General features: G+C 39.3%; 1 protein-coding gene across 1 annotated transcript in view; it reads left to right on the forward strand.

Annotated features, from left to right (window-relative positions):
- Positions 1–18,048, forward strand: part of LOC107667775 (cyclin-dependent kinase 6-like) — a 46,474-nt gene that overhangs the window by 15,256 nt on the left and 13,170 nt on the right. The window contains exon 4 of the mRNA XM_016459499.1: positions 364–531. Coding sequence (XP_016314985.1) covers positions 364–531 — 168 coding nt within the window. The remainder of the gene's footprint in view (positions 1–363; positions 532–18,048) is intronic.

The following is an 18,048-nucleotide window of genomic DNA, read 5'->3' on the forward strand; positions in this document are numbered from 1 at the left end:
CTCGACTTGCTGTGTTTGGAGGGAGAGAAATGCTGACTATGACCCCAAGAACACCATCCCTACAGTCAAGCATGGAGGTGGAAACTATGCTTTGGGGCTGTTTTTCTGCTAAGGGTACAGGATGACTTCACTGCATTGAGGGGCAAATGGACGGGGCCATGTACTGTAAAATCTTGGACGAGAACCTCCTTCCCTTAGCAAGAACACTGAAGATGGGTCATGGATAAGTCTTCTGTGTGTGGGGAGGGAAACAGTGTGCATGTGCCTTTTATTATATTAGTCCTTTTGAGTTTTTTTAAAATCCATTTCAGGTTATTAAAAGATATTTTGAATGACTCCGGTCTTCTGGTCTTGTTTTGGCAGGATATGATGTACCAGCTGCTGCAGGGTCTGGATTTCCTCCACTCTCACCGTGTAGTTCATCGAGATCTTAAGCCTCAAAACATTCTAGTCACCAGTGGAGGACAGATCAAGCTGGCTGATTTTGGTCTGGCTCGGATCTACAGTTTTCAGATGGCTCTTACTTCCGTGGTGAGTAAAGGGGTTGCACAAGTGTCTGAAGCAGCACAATTTTTTTTTTTAATTTCATATGATGTCATAAAAATGCCACACACACAGGTGACACACGTCAAACATTTCTCTTTGTAGCCTGAAGTACAGTACATGTATTTAATGTATTTGATGTCGTCTTGGTAGCTTTAGTAGTGTGACATGCAATCATACATACAAATAGATCCCTTGAGACAGATATGGGTGATGTCCAATCAGATGTAGCACTGAAAGACTACTCATCAGACATGTGCCTGAAAACGAGTGCATAAATACATTTACATTTAGTCATTTTGCAGACGCTTTTATCCAAAGCGACTTACAATTGGGGAATACATGAAGCGATACTTCTTAAAGAGGCAAACAGACACAGGAAGTGCTCATAATACCAAGTTTCAGGCATTGTTCAAATAAGTACAAGCTAGAAAGGGAAGGAATAAATAAAGAGAAAGATTTTTTTTTTAGGATGAAGTAAAGTAGTGTCGAAAGAGATGAGTTTTCAGCTGTCGCTTGAAAATTGTCAGGGATTCAGCATTCCGGATAGGGGTGGGAAGATCATTCCACCAGCCAGTAATGGTGAACGAGAATGTTGATGGTACCACGAGGCGTCGCTCACTAGCGGACCTCAGACTTCTAGAGGGGATGTAGGTTCGTAGTAGTGAGTGGAAGTAGGCGGGTGCTGCATATGTTCTATATGCAAGCATCAGTGTCTTGAACTTGATGCAAGCCGCAACCGGTAGCCAGTGCAAGGAGATAAAGAGAGGTGTAACATGGGCTCTTTTGGGCTCGTTGAAGACCAGTCGTGCCGCTGCATTCTGAATCATTTGTAGAGGTTTGATTGTGCTTGATGGAAGTCCAGCCAGAAGAGCATTGCAGTATTTTCCACGACATTCTAATTTATTGAGATGCACCTGTATGATGGGACCCAGTGACGTAGTGTATATGGAGAAGAGGAGGGGTCCAAGAACTGATCCCTGAGGAACCCCAGTGACCAGTTGATGTGCTTTGGATACCTCCCCTCCCCAGGCCACCCTGAAAGACCTACCAGTGAGATAGGATTCAAACCAGTGAAGTGGAATCCCTGTGATGCCCAGTGATGAGAGGGCAGACAGGAGGATCTGATGATTGACAGTGTCAAAAGCAGCAGATAGATCCAGCAGAATAAGAACTGATGATTTGGAATCAGCTTTTGCAATCTGCAAGGCTTCCGTGACTGACAGGAGTGCAGTCTCAGTTGAATGGTCACTCCCTTTACATAATGTGTCAAATGAAACCTGCAGAGGCTGTCCCCTGTCTTTTGGCCTAAGCTGAGATGAAATGGACTTTGCAAATGAGTCCCATCAATTCCCTCCTGCCAACCATTGAAATCACATTCTCTTGAGGATGTCAAAAGATAGCACATAGGCTTTAAACGGACATTGTGTCTTTTCTCAGAGAAAGTGAAAGTTAAAGGGTTAGTTCACCCAAAAATGAAAATTCTGTTATTAATTACTCACCCTCATGTAGTTTCAAACCCGTAAGACCTTCGTTCATCTTCAGAACAAAAATTAAGGTATTTTTGATGGAATCTGAGAGCTGTCTGACCCTGCATAGACAGCAATACAACTGAAATGTTCCCAAGTCCAGAAACATAGCAAGGAGATCTGTAAAGTAATCTATGTGACATCAGGGGTTCAACCGTAATTTTACGAAGCTACGAGAATAATTTTTGTGCGCAAAAAAAAATAAAAACGACTTTATTCAACAATTCGTCTCCTCCGCTTCACCCTGTAGCGCCATTTTGGAGAGTATCCGCTGGACGTAAACAGCGTATGCTGTTCTGTATCAGCTGCATCACGTCAGATCTGTTTCCTACGTAATTGTGATTTGATCTGAACGAAAACAGCGTATCCGTGTGACGCAGCTGACACAGAACAGCATACGCTGTTTACATCCAGCGGATACTCTCCAAAATGGTGCTACAGGGTGACGTGCAGGAGACGAATTGTTGAATAAAGTCGTTTTTTTTTTTCTTTTGCACACAAAAAGTATTCTCGTAGCTTCGTAAAATTACGGTTGAACCCCTGATGTCACATGGATTATTTTACAGATCTCCTTGCTACGTTTCTGGACTTGGGAACATTTCAGTTTTCAGACAGTATTGCTGTCTATGCAGGGTCAGACAGCTCTCAGATTCCATCAAAAATATCTTAATTTGTGTTCCAAACGTGAACTAAGGTCTTACAGGTTTGAAACGACATGAGGGTGAGTAATTAATGACAGCATTTTAATTTTTGGGTGAACTAACCCTTTAAGTCAGCAGCTTTTTTGTGCATATATTTTACATGGCTAATTTATCACATTTTTAAATTTAGTTAAGATGTCAAGATGCAAATATTGAATTTATCATATCTAATTACAGTTGTTACCATGATCCATATCACATACACAAGGGAGTGCAAGAGCATGCTACATTAACCCACTTTTTTACATCTCATTCAGTTTGCAGAATCTGAATGACTGCCAGTGCCTTTTGTCAGTTGTGTGGTTTCGGTGGTTTTGGTTGCTGTGCAAAAAAATGTTGTTTCAGTTCTTTAATAAGGGGCTGCTGGCTGTTAAGTCGTTGGGCGGGTGAGTCTCTGTGAGTTCACCTGGGAATCTACCACTAGAAAATATCCCCTCCGTTTTACCCCACCCCACACATACTGAGAAACAAAAAAAACGGGCAATAGATAAGGCAGGGGGTTGCTTACAGTGAGCATGGACTCTCTGGCTCTCCTGATTAATGTTCCTGTGCCTGGAATCCCCCTATCACCTGCCCTTCAAGCAGCTAAAAAAATCAATTTCCTCTCTCTCTTGGCAGTTACAGGAATGTCGTTATTGTGTATGCAAAAGCAGACGTGCTGTTATGGATTTTGGCTCCTCATTCTATGACAACACTCGGTGTTAGCTACTAGTTTGCCATGCTGACATAAACTGTACATTCAAAGACTTGAGAAGTGCTGAATGGACCAGCTGGCTGAGTCATAACTGCCTACCAGAATGCTTGCAGAATTACGATGATTCAAAACAGACTACAATTTTCAACGCAAAGAGGTTGAATCAGACAGTTTGTATGAAGTAAATGATATCTGTTTTGCATAAAGCATAAAGAAATATCCCCTTTAGGGTTTTTCTGCGCAGTGTTTGGTGGTACTTACCTAATGTTATAAGTATTTTTCATAACATGTATGTGATTAAGCCTTTACTGTAAGCATATTTAATCACTAATATACTTTTCATCATTGTTGTTAAAGATGTTAATAGAGACTACAAAACTCAGTTTTACTGGCTTTCCACTCTGCTCCCGCCTTGTAGATGATAAAAACCAAGCGACCAAGGACTGAATGGACCACTCATCGGGTGCACAGAGAGGTGGAGATTAGCCTGACCCTACAAATCTCATGGGTCCTTAGCATTGTTGATCATTAGAATGACTCTGGTTCTCTTGGTGGCTTTTGTCCACCTCTGATTGACAACCTAAAGCACAGACGCAAAACACAGTAACTTTTATTTCTTCCTTTTTGAATGAATTAGATGCCTTTTTTCCAACCCAGGTTCATTGGATAAATGTTGCTTCTTGCACATTTCTGTGACACTTTTTTGGAGTGAAATGTCCAGGGTGTGGCATTAAATGTGTGCTCAGTTTTATCAGAATCAGAAGAGCTTTATTACCAGGTATGTTTACACACACAAGGAATTTGACTTGACGACAGGAGCTTCCAGTGCAGAAGAAAGTACAGACATAGTGCAGACATAAGCCCGATTAGGACGGTAATTGTTTCTCATATGGACGTCTGTACAAAAAAATTTACATATCACCTCAGTGATAAAACTCATGAATTCAGATGGCGATTTATTCACAGTGGAGGAGCGAGTTCTGTGATCCTATGAACCCGGGAACGCGCTGCTCACGTGGCCAGTCACATGATTGTCTGCTGTAAATAAAATGAATTTTATTTACAAATGTATTCTTATTATTGTGTAAAATGTATTTAAAAATACTTATTATTATGTAAAATGTATTATAATATATAATCCTATTTATTATTTGATTATTTAAATCTCCTGTTTAAAAATAGGAAAATAGACCGCTATAGTTGTATATAATTATACGCGATATTTATCTGTTTATAATACACATTTTAAAATTGTATTGCATACCTGCTGCTGCCATAATAAAGACCCATTTCGAATGTTTACGTGCTTTTCTTCTCTTTCTGCTCCCAGTCGCTGTGGTGGAGCAGTTATGAAATATTGTTCTTTTAAATACTTTCCAGCATTTGAGAAATATGTATGCAAATTACACCGAAGTACAATGCTACCTTACGATGTTCGGGAGTGCTCAAAAAGGGTTTAAACACTGAATTTTGAATTAAAAATCATTCAGCATTAAATCAGCAGCATTAAAATCACCAACTACCCCCTGTAAATGGTGAAAATCACTTAAGTCCCCCTGAGAAACAATTACCGTCCGAATAGGGCTATACATGATAGTGCAGACATACATAGGAATTACACAGTAGGGATGGAATATAAGACTAATATAAGAAAAAAAAAACAGAAATTAAATAATGTACTATATACCGAAATAGAAGTATAGGGAAAAATGTAATTGTTTAGATAAATGTACAGATTTTGTTATAAGTGTGCAGATATGTTATTTACAAAGTGTGCTGTTTACAAGTGTACAAATTTTGGATTCTGTGTATAAATATGTCAGTTGTGATGGACGATGTATAATTATGAAAGTTTAGACTCAATGATAGCAAAGTAGAACTGTTTCAGCAGCTCCTGTGGCAGGTTGAACTTCCTCAGCTGGCGAATGAAGTACAACCTCTGCTGGGCCTTTTTAGCAATGGAGTCTTTGTGAGTGTCCCACTTCAGGTCCTGAGAGATAGTGGTGCCCTGGAATCTGAATGACTCCATTGCAGCCACAGTGCTGTCCATGATGGTCAGTGGGGGGAGTGCTGGGGGGTTTCTCCTGAAGTCCACGATCATCTCCACAGTTTTGAACGTGTTGAGCTCCAGGTTGTTGTGACTGCACCAAACTGCCAGCTCTTTAACCTCCTGTCTGTAAGCAGACTCGTCTCCGTCCTTGATTAGGCCGATGACTGTAGTGTCGTCTGCGAACTTCAGGAGCTTGACAGAGGGATCTTTAGAGGTGCAGTCATTCGTGTAGAGAGAGAAGAGCAGTGGGGAGAGGACGCAACCCTGGGGGGCGCCAGTGCTGATCGTACAAACTGATGAGGATCCAGCAAGGGTCCAGTTATCTGAAGCAGATGAACATCAATCCTGCAAAGTTTTATTACAGTGGTTGAAAATTAAATGTCCGGTGAGTGGAGCCAAACGTTTAATTCTCCTATGTGTTTGAAAATGATGTATGATGTAGATAACTTGACTACTTAAATTTGTAAGGGAATTAATTATTATTAATTCATTCAGGTTTTGATAGGACTCGGATCTGAAAATCCGAAGTTCACCTGATTAAACCGATTTCAAATTTGTTATGTTACACTTTAAATCAAGGATCGTCCAGCGAGCCGTGACCTCAGTATATTTTAACAAATTGTACTTCTATTCATTGGTGGTCACAAGACATCGTGGTTTCTATATGTTGTGAACGAACCTTTTCAGTCCTTGATACAAAGAAAGCTTTGTTGTCTCTTGATTGGATCAATCTTTAATCACTCCTCTGAGTAGATGACGACACGACTGGCAGGAAGTCGACCCAGAATATTGGAGTCATGTGCTGGGATGATTAGCAAACCTCCTGATGGCTGATAGGAGCATAGCAGTGTCCGTTCATGTACTAGAAATCCCTACAATGACCTACACTAAACCCTACCTGAAACTTAACTGATAGTGTTAACAAAAGAAAACATTAGATAAAAACACATTTGCTGAAGCAACCATGCCATTTTAGCAATTATATCTTGACTTGTGTTTTATGGGTCTCGTACCAGAGCGCTCTGCATTGCAAGTACAGTGCTATACCAGGTGAGCTATTGAGCAAGTTTACTATGCCAGATGAGCCATGCATATAAAGCTGGCTATGTGATGCAAAGCAGTTTAATTTACAAATTATGTACTGAGGTAATAGTGTTTTGAGGTCATAACATAGTATTGTGCATGGAACCGTGTGAAAATAAGTCTTTATCAATCGATAATCTTCTACTGTAATCATAATTTGTGTGAAGGAACAAAAGTTGTATTTGTTTTACCACCTCTAGTGTTCATTTCAGCTGGAAACTGCAGTAAATTGTATATGTAGGTATGTTTTTGTAGTTTTGCAAAAATGTAGGTACAGGCATGTCCAGTGAGCCTATTGGTTGCTTGTATCTTAACTCATGTACAGTGAGAGTCTGTGTTTGACACTATGATGCATGCAAACTGTAATCTAGTGTACTGTATGGGTTGAAATCAATTGCGACCTCTTCCTTTATACCAAATGGTGTTACTGTAGAAATGGAGGCAGCTGGGATTGTCCTATGAAAGCGATTAGGATCCTGCTCAAGCAAACATCATGTGCACCGCATTGCTCATGAAATTGGATTTAGGGAACAGCAGGCAAATGCCTCAGATAATTTATCCGACTGATTGTTGTACAATTTGTACACCTTTTAAGTGTTAAGTAAGCATACATTAATCTATTGCTATGCGCCTTATGCAAGACCTCCAAACATTTTTGCATTGAACAAAGAGAATGGGCTTGGCCGGTCCTTTTGTAATTTTATAACACACATTTCTAGGCCTTTCTGAAATAGATGCCATCTGCAGAAGTGATCCAAAAGTGCATGAGAATCCTGCAAGTCCTTTGGTTGGTTTGTGTAGGTTTGCTGTACAAGTGGCTGTCGCGACTCAAATTGTGGTGAGATAAAACGAATCCCTCTTTTCCTGCAACCGTTTTTCTGCATACCACAAACTTCATAACTTCAGTGCTGTGGGAGTCCTGTGGGCCCTGTCACTTCCTTCCCCTCTCATGGTAGAATGAATCCCTTATGTTTGTATCACCTAGCGACCATAGCTTGCTAGACTCTCGTTCTCTAACACAAACCATCCCACAATTGAATGCTGATTGAGTTTCACTGAACAAACGTGGATGACGGATATGTTCAAATCTGAAGCAGATTGTGTCATTTGACATCTAATGGGTTTGGGGCTTCAATTTACAGAATGATTCATAACTCTAAATTAAAGAACAAATATATTTTATGAGCTGTTTTATTGGTTCAAAAATATATAGTGCAACCACAGTCCGATTCACGAATAATTGACTTAATTCATTTTTTAAAGAATCGTTTAATAAGACTCTCAACCTCAAGGGTAAACAGTTTGAATCAGAAAAACTGTTCGTGAATCATTCCAATCCGTTTGCACAATTCAAACTAATTAAACTTGTGACTTGGATCTTTTACTAATTTGTTCAAAAAGCCTCACAAACTCCTAAAACTCACCAGACTCGCCAGTTTGAATCAGTCTGACTATGTGAATCACAGAAACAGATTTTGTTTATAAATAAATGACTCTTATGTACCGGTTACAAATAATTCAGACTGATTAATTCATGCCAACAGTGTGGTCCGATTCATGAAAAATAACTCATGAATTTAATTGTTCAAAAAGGCACTCGAACTCATAAGTAACAAGTTTGAATCAACGATTAAGTTGCCCAAACAGAACAGTCTGATTCATGATGAGTGTGTTATTTTAATGAATCATTAAAACAAAACTCATAACTGTTTGAATCAGTCTGACTCAATCACACAAACAGATTGGTCTGATTCAAGATCAACTGATTCTTATGAGCCAGTACTTTTAAAGAATCTTTCTCAAAGACTTACAAACTCATTACTTAAGTTTGAATCCTTCTTACTGCTTACAGTATATCACACCAACAATGTGGTCCGATTTATGAACAAATGACTCCAGTTTCCTTAGTGAAGTGAAAAGATGTTTGAAAAGAAGTTTAAAAAGACTCACAAGTTACAGTTTGAATTAAAGCTGCAAGCAGCGTTGAAAGGGCCCTCACAACTGGAGCCACCTCCACCCGGTGGTTTCAGAAAAACAGTGAACAGTGAGCAATATGCATTTAAAGTGGTAAATATAGGAGGAATATGTCAAAGTCATTCATATGTGCCAAAACTGCTGCCAGCTGTTGGCACTATGACTATAACTACATTTTGGCGTGTAGATGTCTTCAGGCCAGGACTTTTATCAAGTGTGTGAAGTTTGGTGCAGATTGAACATGGTATGTTTGAGTTAGTGTTATGGCATATCCTCTTGCCAAGTGGTGGCGCTACGACTCTTATCAAATATGTGATGTTTGTGGCAGATCGGACATTGTATGGCTGAGTTAGAACAACTTCCTCTTCCATGGCGAAACATTGAATTTTGTTAGGCCGCCACAGACACGCCCTTTAGCGGCAATTTAAGATCTTTGCAAACTTGTTACATTTGGGGCAGATTGGACAATGTGTGTTTGAGTAACAGCAACTTCCAGTTTCATGCCATTAATAGCTTCACGAGTTCGCACTAACATATAATGTGATTGAGCAATTAGTAGCATATTTGGCGTGCTGTCCAGAGCGAGGGCTCCGAGCATGTCACTTCCTGTTGCCAGCAGGTGGCGCTATGGCATGGCAAAACATTGAATTTTGTCAGGCTGCCAGGGACACGCCCATCAACGAAAACTCAAGATCTTTGCAATTTGGCATCGTCAAGGCCTTATGAGTACACTCACCAAATTTGAAGATGATCCGATTAGAACTGTAGGAGGAGTTCGTTAAAGTATGAGGCCTGAAAATGGCAAAAACTGCACAAAAATCATAGAGGAATTTCAAAATGGCTGACTTCCTGTTGCGTTTAGGACTTTGCTCCAAGAGACTTTTTTTTAGGTATTCGGATCCTAATTAGTCTGACTAATGTTTTAGTGAATAAACTCACTGAATCTGTTAGAGTGGCTACTGAATTAACATCTGACTCACTGAACAGTTCATTTCGATGATGTCTGTCTCGAAATTAAGCAAGTTTTGTGTGCTTACGGAACGTGAGTATCATTTCTGATTGTTTGTTCATATGGCAATGTGTAAAAATATACGTTTGCAACTTTTTTTGATCAGTTTACACAACTTGACTGGTCATACAATAATGGATAGTAGCTACTGAAGATGAATGAGATGAGCTAGGCTTTTTTGGCTGACCAAACAGCTTGACAAGTAGGGCCACAGTCCAACAAACTAATAAAGCAATTAACGGCCCACTCCATCTGTCCTCTCATTAAGCACGTCTGGTCAGATTTGCAGCCGGAGACTCACGCCTCTTCTAATCTCTCCTGGTTGCAGGCTGTTGCAGATGATAATCATTGTGATGTGAGCATGAATATGAAGAGACACACAGACAACCTGTTGTGTTTAAAAGTCCCTGCTCTGATCGAAAGTGAAGCTAGGCATTACTAAATGAGGCTGTCGTTTCAATATACGTGTGGGCAGGGGAAATGACTCAATGTTCGACAGCAGAAATTATTCAACCCCTTTTACGAAATGAATATGCTTAATGGGATTTCCATTTTGGGCTCAGCTTTACTGTCCAGTGCAAACCAAGAGTATCCAATCAGATCTTCACCTTCAAACTGAGAGTTTAAGCTTGCTAATGTTTAAACAGAGTATATTCTAATTTAGCTTTGTTTGTGTCACGGGGCTGACGAGACGAGAGGCGTGTGGATCCATGTGCAAGCTTTATTTCACAAGAGAAGTGGTCAAACACTGGCAGGGTCGATCGATGGCAAACAGGTATATGGCGGGCAACGGCTGAGTATTCTGTCACGGGGCTGACGAGACGAGAGGTGTGTGGATCCATGTGCAAGCTTTATTTCACAAGAGAAGTGGTCAAACACTGGCAGGGTCGATCGATGGCAAACAGGTATATGGCGGGCAAAACACAAGAATAGTCCTATCTGGTGGTGAATGAACGGAAGTCCATGGACAGGATTCGTGACAGTTTGAAACATTTGTTGCATATCATAGCAACATAAAGCTAGTGATACTCAAATCAAATATTTCTTATAGGATACTTCATCTAAAAATAAAAATTCTGTCATCATTTACTTACCCGCATGTCACTCCAAACTTGTAGACGTTCTTCTATGGAACACAAAAGTGTTTCAACTGTTGTTGTCGATACCATGAAAGTCAGCGGGGTCCAAAATTCAGTGTATTGACAGATTTTTCGAAATATCATCTTTTGTATTCCACAAAAGAAAGTAAATTATACAAGTTTGGAACAAGATCACATTCTCATTATTGTTTGGCAGGACGCCCTGTCCCACTCTTACACTTCAAAAGAGGTCACACTTTTGAGGAGATACACAGACGCATGCGCTTTAGTGCTTCCACTTGCCCGAAAGAGTTTTGTTCATATAAAGCCTTTCCCATGTGACCATGACACTTAGATTTAGCCAGGGGTGTGAAGTAACGAATTACAAATACTCACGTTACAGTAATTAAGTAGTTTTTATCAGCAATTGTACTTTTTTGAGTAGTTTAAAAATTGTGTACTTTTACTTTTACTTGAGTACATTTTAAGCGATGTATCGGTACTTTTACTCCGCTATTTTCCTCCGTTTGTGGTCGTTACATGCTTATTTTAATTTTATTTTTATCCATCAACGTGATTGGATAGATAGTAATAGGTCTCGTGACTTTCGTCAAATCAAATTGTGCATAGAAAAAACTTTAACCGGCAATTGTTTATCGTGGCTGCTGGAATTATTTGTATATATGCTTGCCTATCTACACGGCCTGAAATTTGGTGTGAGGTTGCGGGTATTGCGTACAGTGTTAACTCGCGCAAGTGCCACGTTCGGTAAATTCCCAACTCACTTATTAGACGCGCGATCTGCGCTGCCTCGTCTCTCTCTCGCGTGCGTTCTGCAGCAGTCACTTGGATAAGTCGTTGTTGCTTGTTGAACTTGTTGACTTTTGATGAGTTTGAGCGCGTGATGCGCGCTGTGAAAAAGTGTGTTGGAAACAAATTGAGGACCAATCTGCACCTTATTGATGACCCGTGGCGTTAATATACTGCATCTGTGCCAGCGCGTGATGTAATCAAACTGCAGCTCGTTAATAAACTTTTTTTTTTTTCCCGCCTTCCGCCTTCAATTAGCAAGTGCACTCGCACATAAACAATTTTCAAGTTCAACACTTTTTGTTCCATTCAGTTGTAGGTGCTGCTGATTCACAGAGACCGCCGCGGCTCAGCAAAGAGACGTGTGTGTGTGTGTTTTCCTTTGAAAAAGTTTCCCCAGAAATACCTTTTAAATAGGCTACTCTTTTACTCTTACTCAAGTATTTTTTTGGACAAGTACTTTTACTCTACTCGCACTACATTTTTTGGAAGGTAATGGTACTTTTACTTGAGTATATTTTTTCAGTAATCTTTCCACCACTGGATTTAGCAAAAATGTAGCCAGGTTGAAACAAGCTACGGGCGTTTGCCGTTGAAACAAGTTTTGAAAGGCACAGGGGGGTTGGTACGCTGAGTTTCCCAAATAGTTGTGTTTCTTAGCAAGACATTCTGTCCAAATCATAAATCTTATTATGAAAAATTGTTTAGGTTCAGCTGAATCCAGCCAGATTTTTTGTAGACCAGTCCTGGTTTGAGCTGAGTGCAGCGGCTTGTTTGTTGCCAGACAATGTGCTTCTGCTTTGGACAGACTCGGAGGCAGCGGCATGCCTGGAAAAAGGAAAACATGGCACACAGGAGAGCACGTGCGGCACACTCTGGGAATGTTTAGATATCTCCCCCGGTATTTCAAAAAGGAGAAAGGAAGAGAGAAAAAATCAAGCGGAAAAAGCAGGGGGCTTCCAAACACCAACAGACACACAAAGTGGTGCAGTACAATGCACAGGGAGCGTCTTATTTGGTATTTCCTGTGTGACCACTTATGCTAGCGGTCCACAGAGAGCGCTGAACCCTTGCTCCTGGACCTTGTCAGTATTATTTGTTGACAGACCGATGGCTGCAGGCAATCAGGAAAATTTGGGGGGGACTGATTTGGGGGTACGTTGCATGAGCCAGTGGCATCTGGATATTAAAGCCTTGCCCTGTACCAGAGCAAAAAACAAAATTACAGCATATATCAGGAATTTTCCAACTAATGATGTGCGGATGTGGTAGTGCTGGGGAAAAGGAGTCTGACTGTGCTTTCTTTGTTCACTCAGAGAGGGCCCCATACAGCATTCCTGTAAGCTCTGCATACTTTGGAAACAGTTGTGAAGTTTTTTTTCTTTACTGTATACAGTTTATGCATGCTGCTTGCTTGGGCCTTCATATATCTTTCTCCAATCTCCAAACCTGGTAGTATTGTTGCCATTTTAAACCGATTTTTAGGGGAAAATCCTTGGGCTTCACAATAATAGTGTTTACAGCCTGTTTGACTGGGAAGCAAAGAATGGCTCGTCCCAAGAAAAATCATGGTTGGGGGTGAGGAGGGAGGCTTGTTCAATATGACTGCAATGTGCAAGCACAGCAAATACAAAAATAGACTGTGCATTCAGTCCAACCGTAATGTATAATTAAAATATTTTATTACTGAAAACCTTTTGTACCAAAATACAGTATATATATATAACAATTTTACTTATTTTTTAAACTTTAACTTAAATAATTTAAAACTTTATATAGTTATATAGTTTCTATAAATAACTTTCCATTCCATTGCGCTCTGCCTAGCTTTTTTTAAACATAAGATCATCTTATGTAAATTTGCCTCTAAGTAAAGCATAATTATACATGTAGGTCGAATTAGTTGACTAGTCACTCATGCAATCGACCAACTAATCAGTTTTGAAAATATGTAGTTTTACACATCGTTAGTGTGCAGAAGGCTTTCAGGAGCTAGCTAATGATATCACTCACTGATCTATTACCAGCTGAATAATGGGTCATCATGGAGGCTCATTTTTAGCAAACGGCATTGTGCTGTGCCAAGTTAGCGGACTTGCCCCTTTAAAAGTGTCCGGGGCGGCCTGAAAGAATGCGGATGAACGTCTTGTGTTGAAGGGGCCTTTCATCCTTCTTCCTTTGATAGAGACAATACTCCAACTAGCCAACTCCATCAGCCAGGCTCATTCTGAATCACATTGTGTCTCTATTGTTTTAAACCTATTGAGGTAAATCAGAAGGAGGGGTTTGGGTAATGGGGGCTAGAGTGCATTAGCTGGAGTGGGGTAGAGAGAAGTGCAGGGTGGCCCAGTGCAAGAGTTGAGCTGCTGGGCCGTTTTGGATATGCTTGGTCAGTGGCGCTGAGAAGAGTTTATTGGTTTCCCTCGTGCTGAGAGGGCCCACACTGTCTCACCAGACAGGAATGCACAGAATGCTCTCTTTTAATCTGGAGTCAGCCAGAGCTGCTTTATCTGACCCTTTTATTAGCGGCCAGTTTCAGAAAAACGTGTAGGCTACCCTGTCGCACAACCACTAGCATGGTTAGAAACTTAGAGAGGAGGAGAGACAGAAACTTTAAATGCAAGCATGTATTCATGCTCAATCCAAAGTATACAGACTGGAATCTTTTAGCTGAAAGGACATTCTTTTCAAAGCAACTATTATATGCAATCAAATAAAAAGCAAATCATATCCAAAGATGAAATGTTAACCCATTAATGCCCAGATTTTTCCAAGTATTCACGGACAAGGCCGATGCATATTTAAAGTGCAGATGAGTGAGTCATGATGTCAACTATTCAACTATTTGCGTAACAACTAATTAATAAGGCTGACTAGTGCATCTGGTTGTTATGCTATGCTATGCTGTGCTTCCGTTCACTTCCGTTCAAGTTTGGGGTCGATAAGAGTCGATAGGTCTCTTATGCTCAATGCATTTATTAAAAAAAAAAAAAGAACACAGTAAAACAGTTATATTGTAAAATATTATTTCAATTTAGAAAAGCAATTTATCCCTGTGATGGCAAAACTGAATTTTCAGCACCCATTACTCCAGTCCTTCAGTGTTACATGATCCTTCAGAAATCCTTCAGATTTGGTGCTCAAGATTTTTTTTTTTTATCATCAATGTTGAAAACAGTTGTGCTGCTTAATATTTTTGTTGAAACCATGATACATTCTTTTTGTGATTCTTTGATAGAAAATTCAAAAGAGTGGCATTTATTTGAAATAGAAATATTTTGCAACATTGTAAATGTCTGATCAATTTAATGTGTCCCTGCTGAATGAAAAATATATAAAAAAATATATATATAAAAAAAATCTTTCTGACCCAAACCTTAGAATGGTACCATAGTTAAAAATAACTATAACTATTTTAACTTATTATTATTTATTTTTTAAGAACATTCTGCTAGCAGTTTTTGAACGTGTCATGTCTTTCATATAAACATACTGTACAATTATCATACAAGTTGTAAGACAAGTTGGCAACTTTAGTGACCAATGAGCCCATATTTCTATAAAAACTCCTAAAGAAAACATTGAGATAAGGCATTTTGCTCAGTGGTCACTAAATAGAAAATGACAGCATAAATTAAAAAGTACCACACTGAGCAACCTGTACAAAAGCTCTTCCAAAAGTTGTCTATTGTATGCAACATCAGTAGGCACCTAAAATGACTGATAATAGAGTGGTAGAACTTTTTAATGTAGTGGCCCGCTGGATTAAACAGGTTAATCTCAGTTTTGAAATTCCATGACTTGCATAACATGCTTTGCTTTCAACTTTCTACATTTTAAGTGTACAGTAGTCTCTCTGTCCTTTTGGTTTAATAATGGTAATATTAAAATGATGATGAAAAAGTTCCTTTTCTGCAAATCTTTGTCAATTTACGTCAGAAGCTACATGCATATCCTTTGAAGTCATGGGATACAGCCACTCTGACATATATTCTGTGTTTGATGTGAGCTCGGGTGATGTGAGTACACTGCTGTCTGTGCTACTATTGGTGTCATGATGCAAACTGCGGCATGTGCCATTTGACAGAGGAACTCTGTGGGTAAGTGTCACAGGCTGTTGCCATCTTCGAGTGTCGCACCATGAGAGAAACATCGAAGAAAACCACAACTCTTGCATGCATTCTGATATTTCCAGAATCCATTGCGTTTTATCATGTGCCTTGGTACAATAATTCTGAAGTGCTATCAGTCAGTTTGTCTTGTACTTTTGAGGGTTTACAGTGTTTAATCACTGCAGTGTATCTTAACCTTTGCTGAGCTGCAGCTTGTTAGCGAGATGCTGTGTGAGCCAGCGAGTGCGTGTATATGCTTGCGGTGTAGCCTTTTATTAACACTGTCATACAAGCGGATATACTTCAGCTTGAACATCAGTAGCGGTATGTGGTTCTTCCTAGAAGTCAAGCAGCATACCCTCGTTTTTTTGTACGTTTAGATAAGACAACAGCTTAAGGTTTGTTTCATTGCAGTTGACAAGCTCAGCTGGGCCAGAATGTTTGGATTGAAGATGATAGAGTCAGGTTGGGCTTGCAGACTTGTTCTTGTTTGACTGAATCAGAACGGGCTTTTAGAAGTCTTTAGAGTTTAATATTGAAGAAGGCATTTAGATGAGCCAATATAAACTTTATACAGTCCTTATCATAGTATTTGTTTTATACTAGTAAACACATTTGAGTCAGAGTCAACTGGTTTGAGTCACCATGTGTCTGATCTTTGACTTCTAAAATTTTATAAATAAAAAAAACACTTTCCTAATGAAGTGATGTTCACCAGAGGAAACTATTATGTGCTTTTGCTGTGGTCACACGGCAACAAAGAGGCCAAAATGTTTTATCCTTTTTATTTCACCTTCAACTTCCTCTCCATTTCCACTAAACCAAGAAGACTTAAATGAAAAAGAGTCAACACACTTGCGGTCCCCTCACTAAAAATAGTCTGTTATACATATGAAAAATGTGAACGTATTTCAACCATTATAACATGAATGAGTCATTGGCTTTTACAATTAGAATGATTTACATACTAAATCGGAATGATTTGCATTCAATTCAAGCTGACAATGTCGTCTAGAATTGATTCACTGTAGTGTCAGTTGTTGGGCGTTTTTACCACAAACTCTTTGACCGTAGCTTAAAGACCCCAAGATGTTATACTGAAAGAAGATTTTAATTCAAGATTAGCTTTAATAAGTTTATATTGGACTATAGACTATAAAAAAATCCTGTTAAATTTACAGTAAAAAATGATGCTGTGGTTGCACTATAAAAAATCTGGTGACAGTGTTTCAGTTATTACGGGATGGCATATTGGTGCCTGTATATTATACCGTGGATATTTTATTAAGCAATGAAATCTTAATATACTTAATCTACCAAACCTGCTTTTTACCTTAAAATGTACTGACAACCACTATGATAATGCAGGCTGTAAAATTGACCATATTAATGTAACGTGTAGCCATTTGTAATTTGAATATGCAAGGTTTCCAGTGTCATCTAATTCCAGTTCTTTTAGCTGTACAACAACAGTCTGTTATGCTTCATGATATTGCAAACTGGTATTTGTTAACATATTTAATTATTATTATCATAATCATATATTATTAATTAATTATTATAATAATCACAAACACACTGGCTTGTAACACAAATAGTTTTACTGTTTCAGCAGTTTGCTATTCATTAGCAAGAAGCGGCTAATGAATCAGAAGTCTTGCACATTCACAGAAAATGGCTTACTTCCACATTGCAAAATTAGGTACAATGGGTAAAATAAGGTATAGGGACGATACACAAGGTCACACACACCAAGACAAAACACTTTCAGTGTAACACATAACTAAATAACATAAAATATAACGCACTAATGCGCATTACTGATCACAAAAATAAGAAACAATGATATGTATATGGATTTTCACCATAAATTATAGTCATTCATAGTTTTTACTTGAAAAACCCATACATTTGACAGTATTTTACAGTAAAATTCTAAATGATGTTAAACCATTTACAGTTTTTACTGTATATGGTAAGTGTAGACATGTCTGGTTAATTGAACCGAACCAGTTCTTGATGCGTCTTATATTTATAACCCAAGAATTAAACAGAGATCATGTCAGTTTCATTGTGTTTCACTGTAAGGATTTACCCTTTCCTTCAGTTCCTGGTGTACCCTCGATCACTGCACATTTTGGGATACGAGTCACTGATATACGCTTCAGGCTGTAATTTGGCTGATAAGCCTGGGGGTTTCTGGGCCTAGAGCCTACTGGGAGGAGAGCGAGAGAGAGAGCGCTGAGGAGGGAAAGCACCTGGAAGCCGTCCACCCTGGAGCAGGGTCACTGAGTTTTGTCTGGAGGCTCTCCCTACTGTAGCTCTTAACAGCAGTATCCTGCATACTGAGTCTTCCTGGGCTCATGCAGCCTGTATAAGGTGTTTGATTGGTCATTGAGGTTGGTTTAGAGGTAGAGTTACAATATAGACTGAACAAGCACTCATGTATAGAAATTGCCAGCAG

Source organism: Sinocyclocheilus anshuiensis, unplaced genomic scaffold (genome assembly GCF_001515605.1).
Source record: "Sinocyclocheilus anshuiensis isolate Anshui unplaced genomic scaffold, SAMN03320099.WGS_v1.1 scaffold2109, whole genome shotgun sequence".
Taxonomy (NCBI): domain Eukaryota; kingdom Metazoa; phylum Chordata; class Actinopteri; order Cypriniformes; family Cyprinidae; genus Sinocyclocheilus; species Sinocyclocheilus anshuiensis.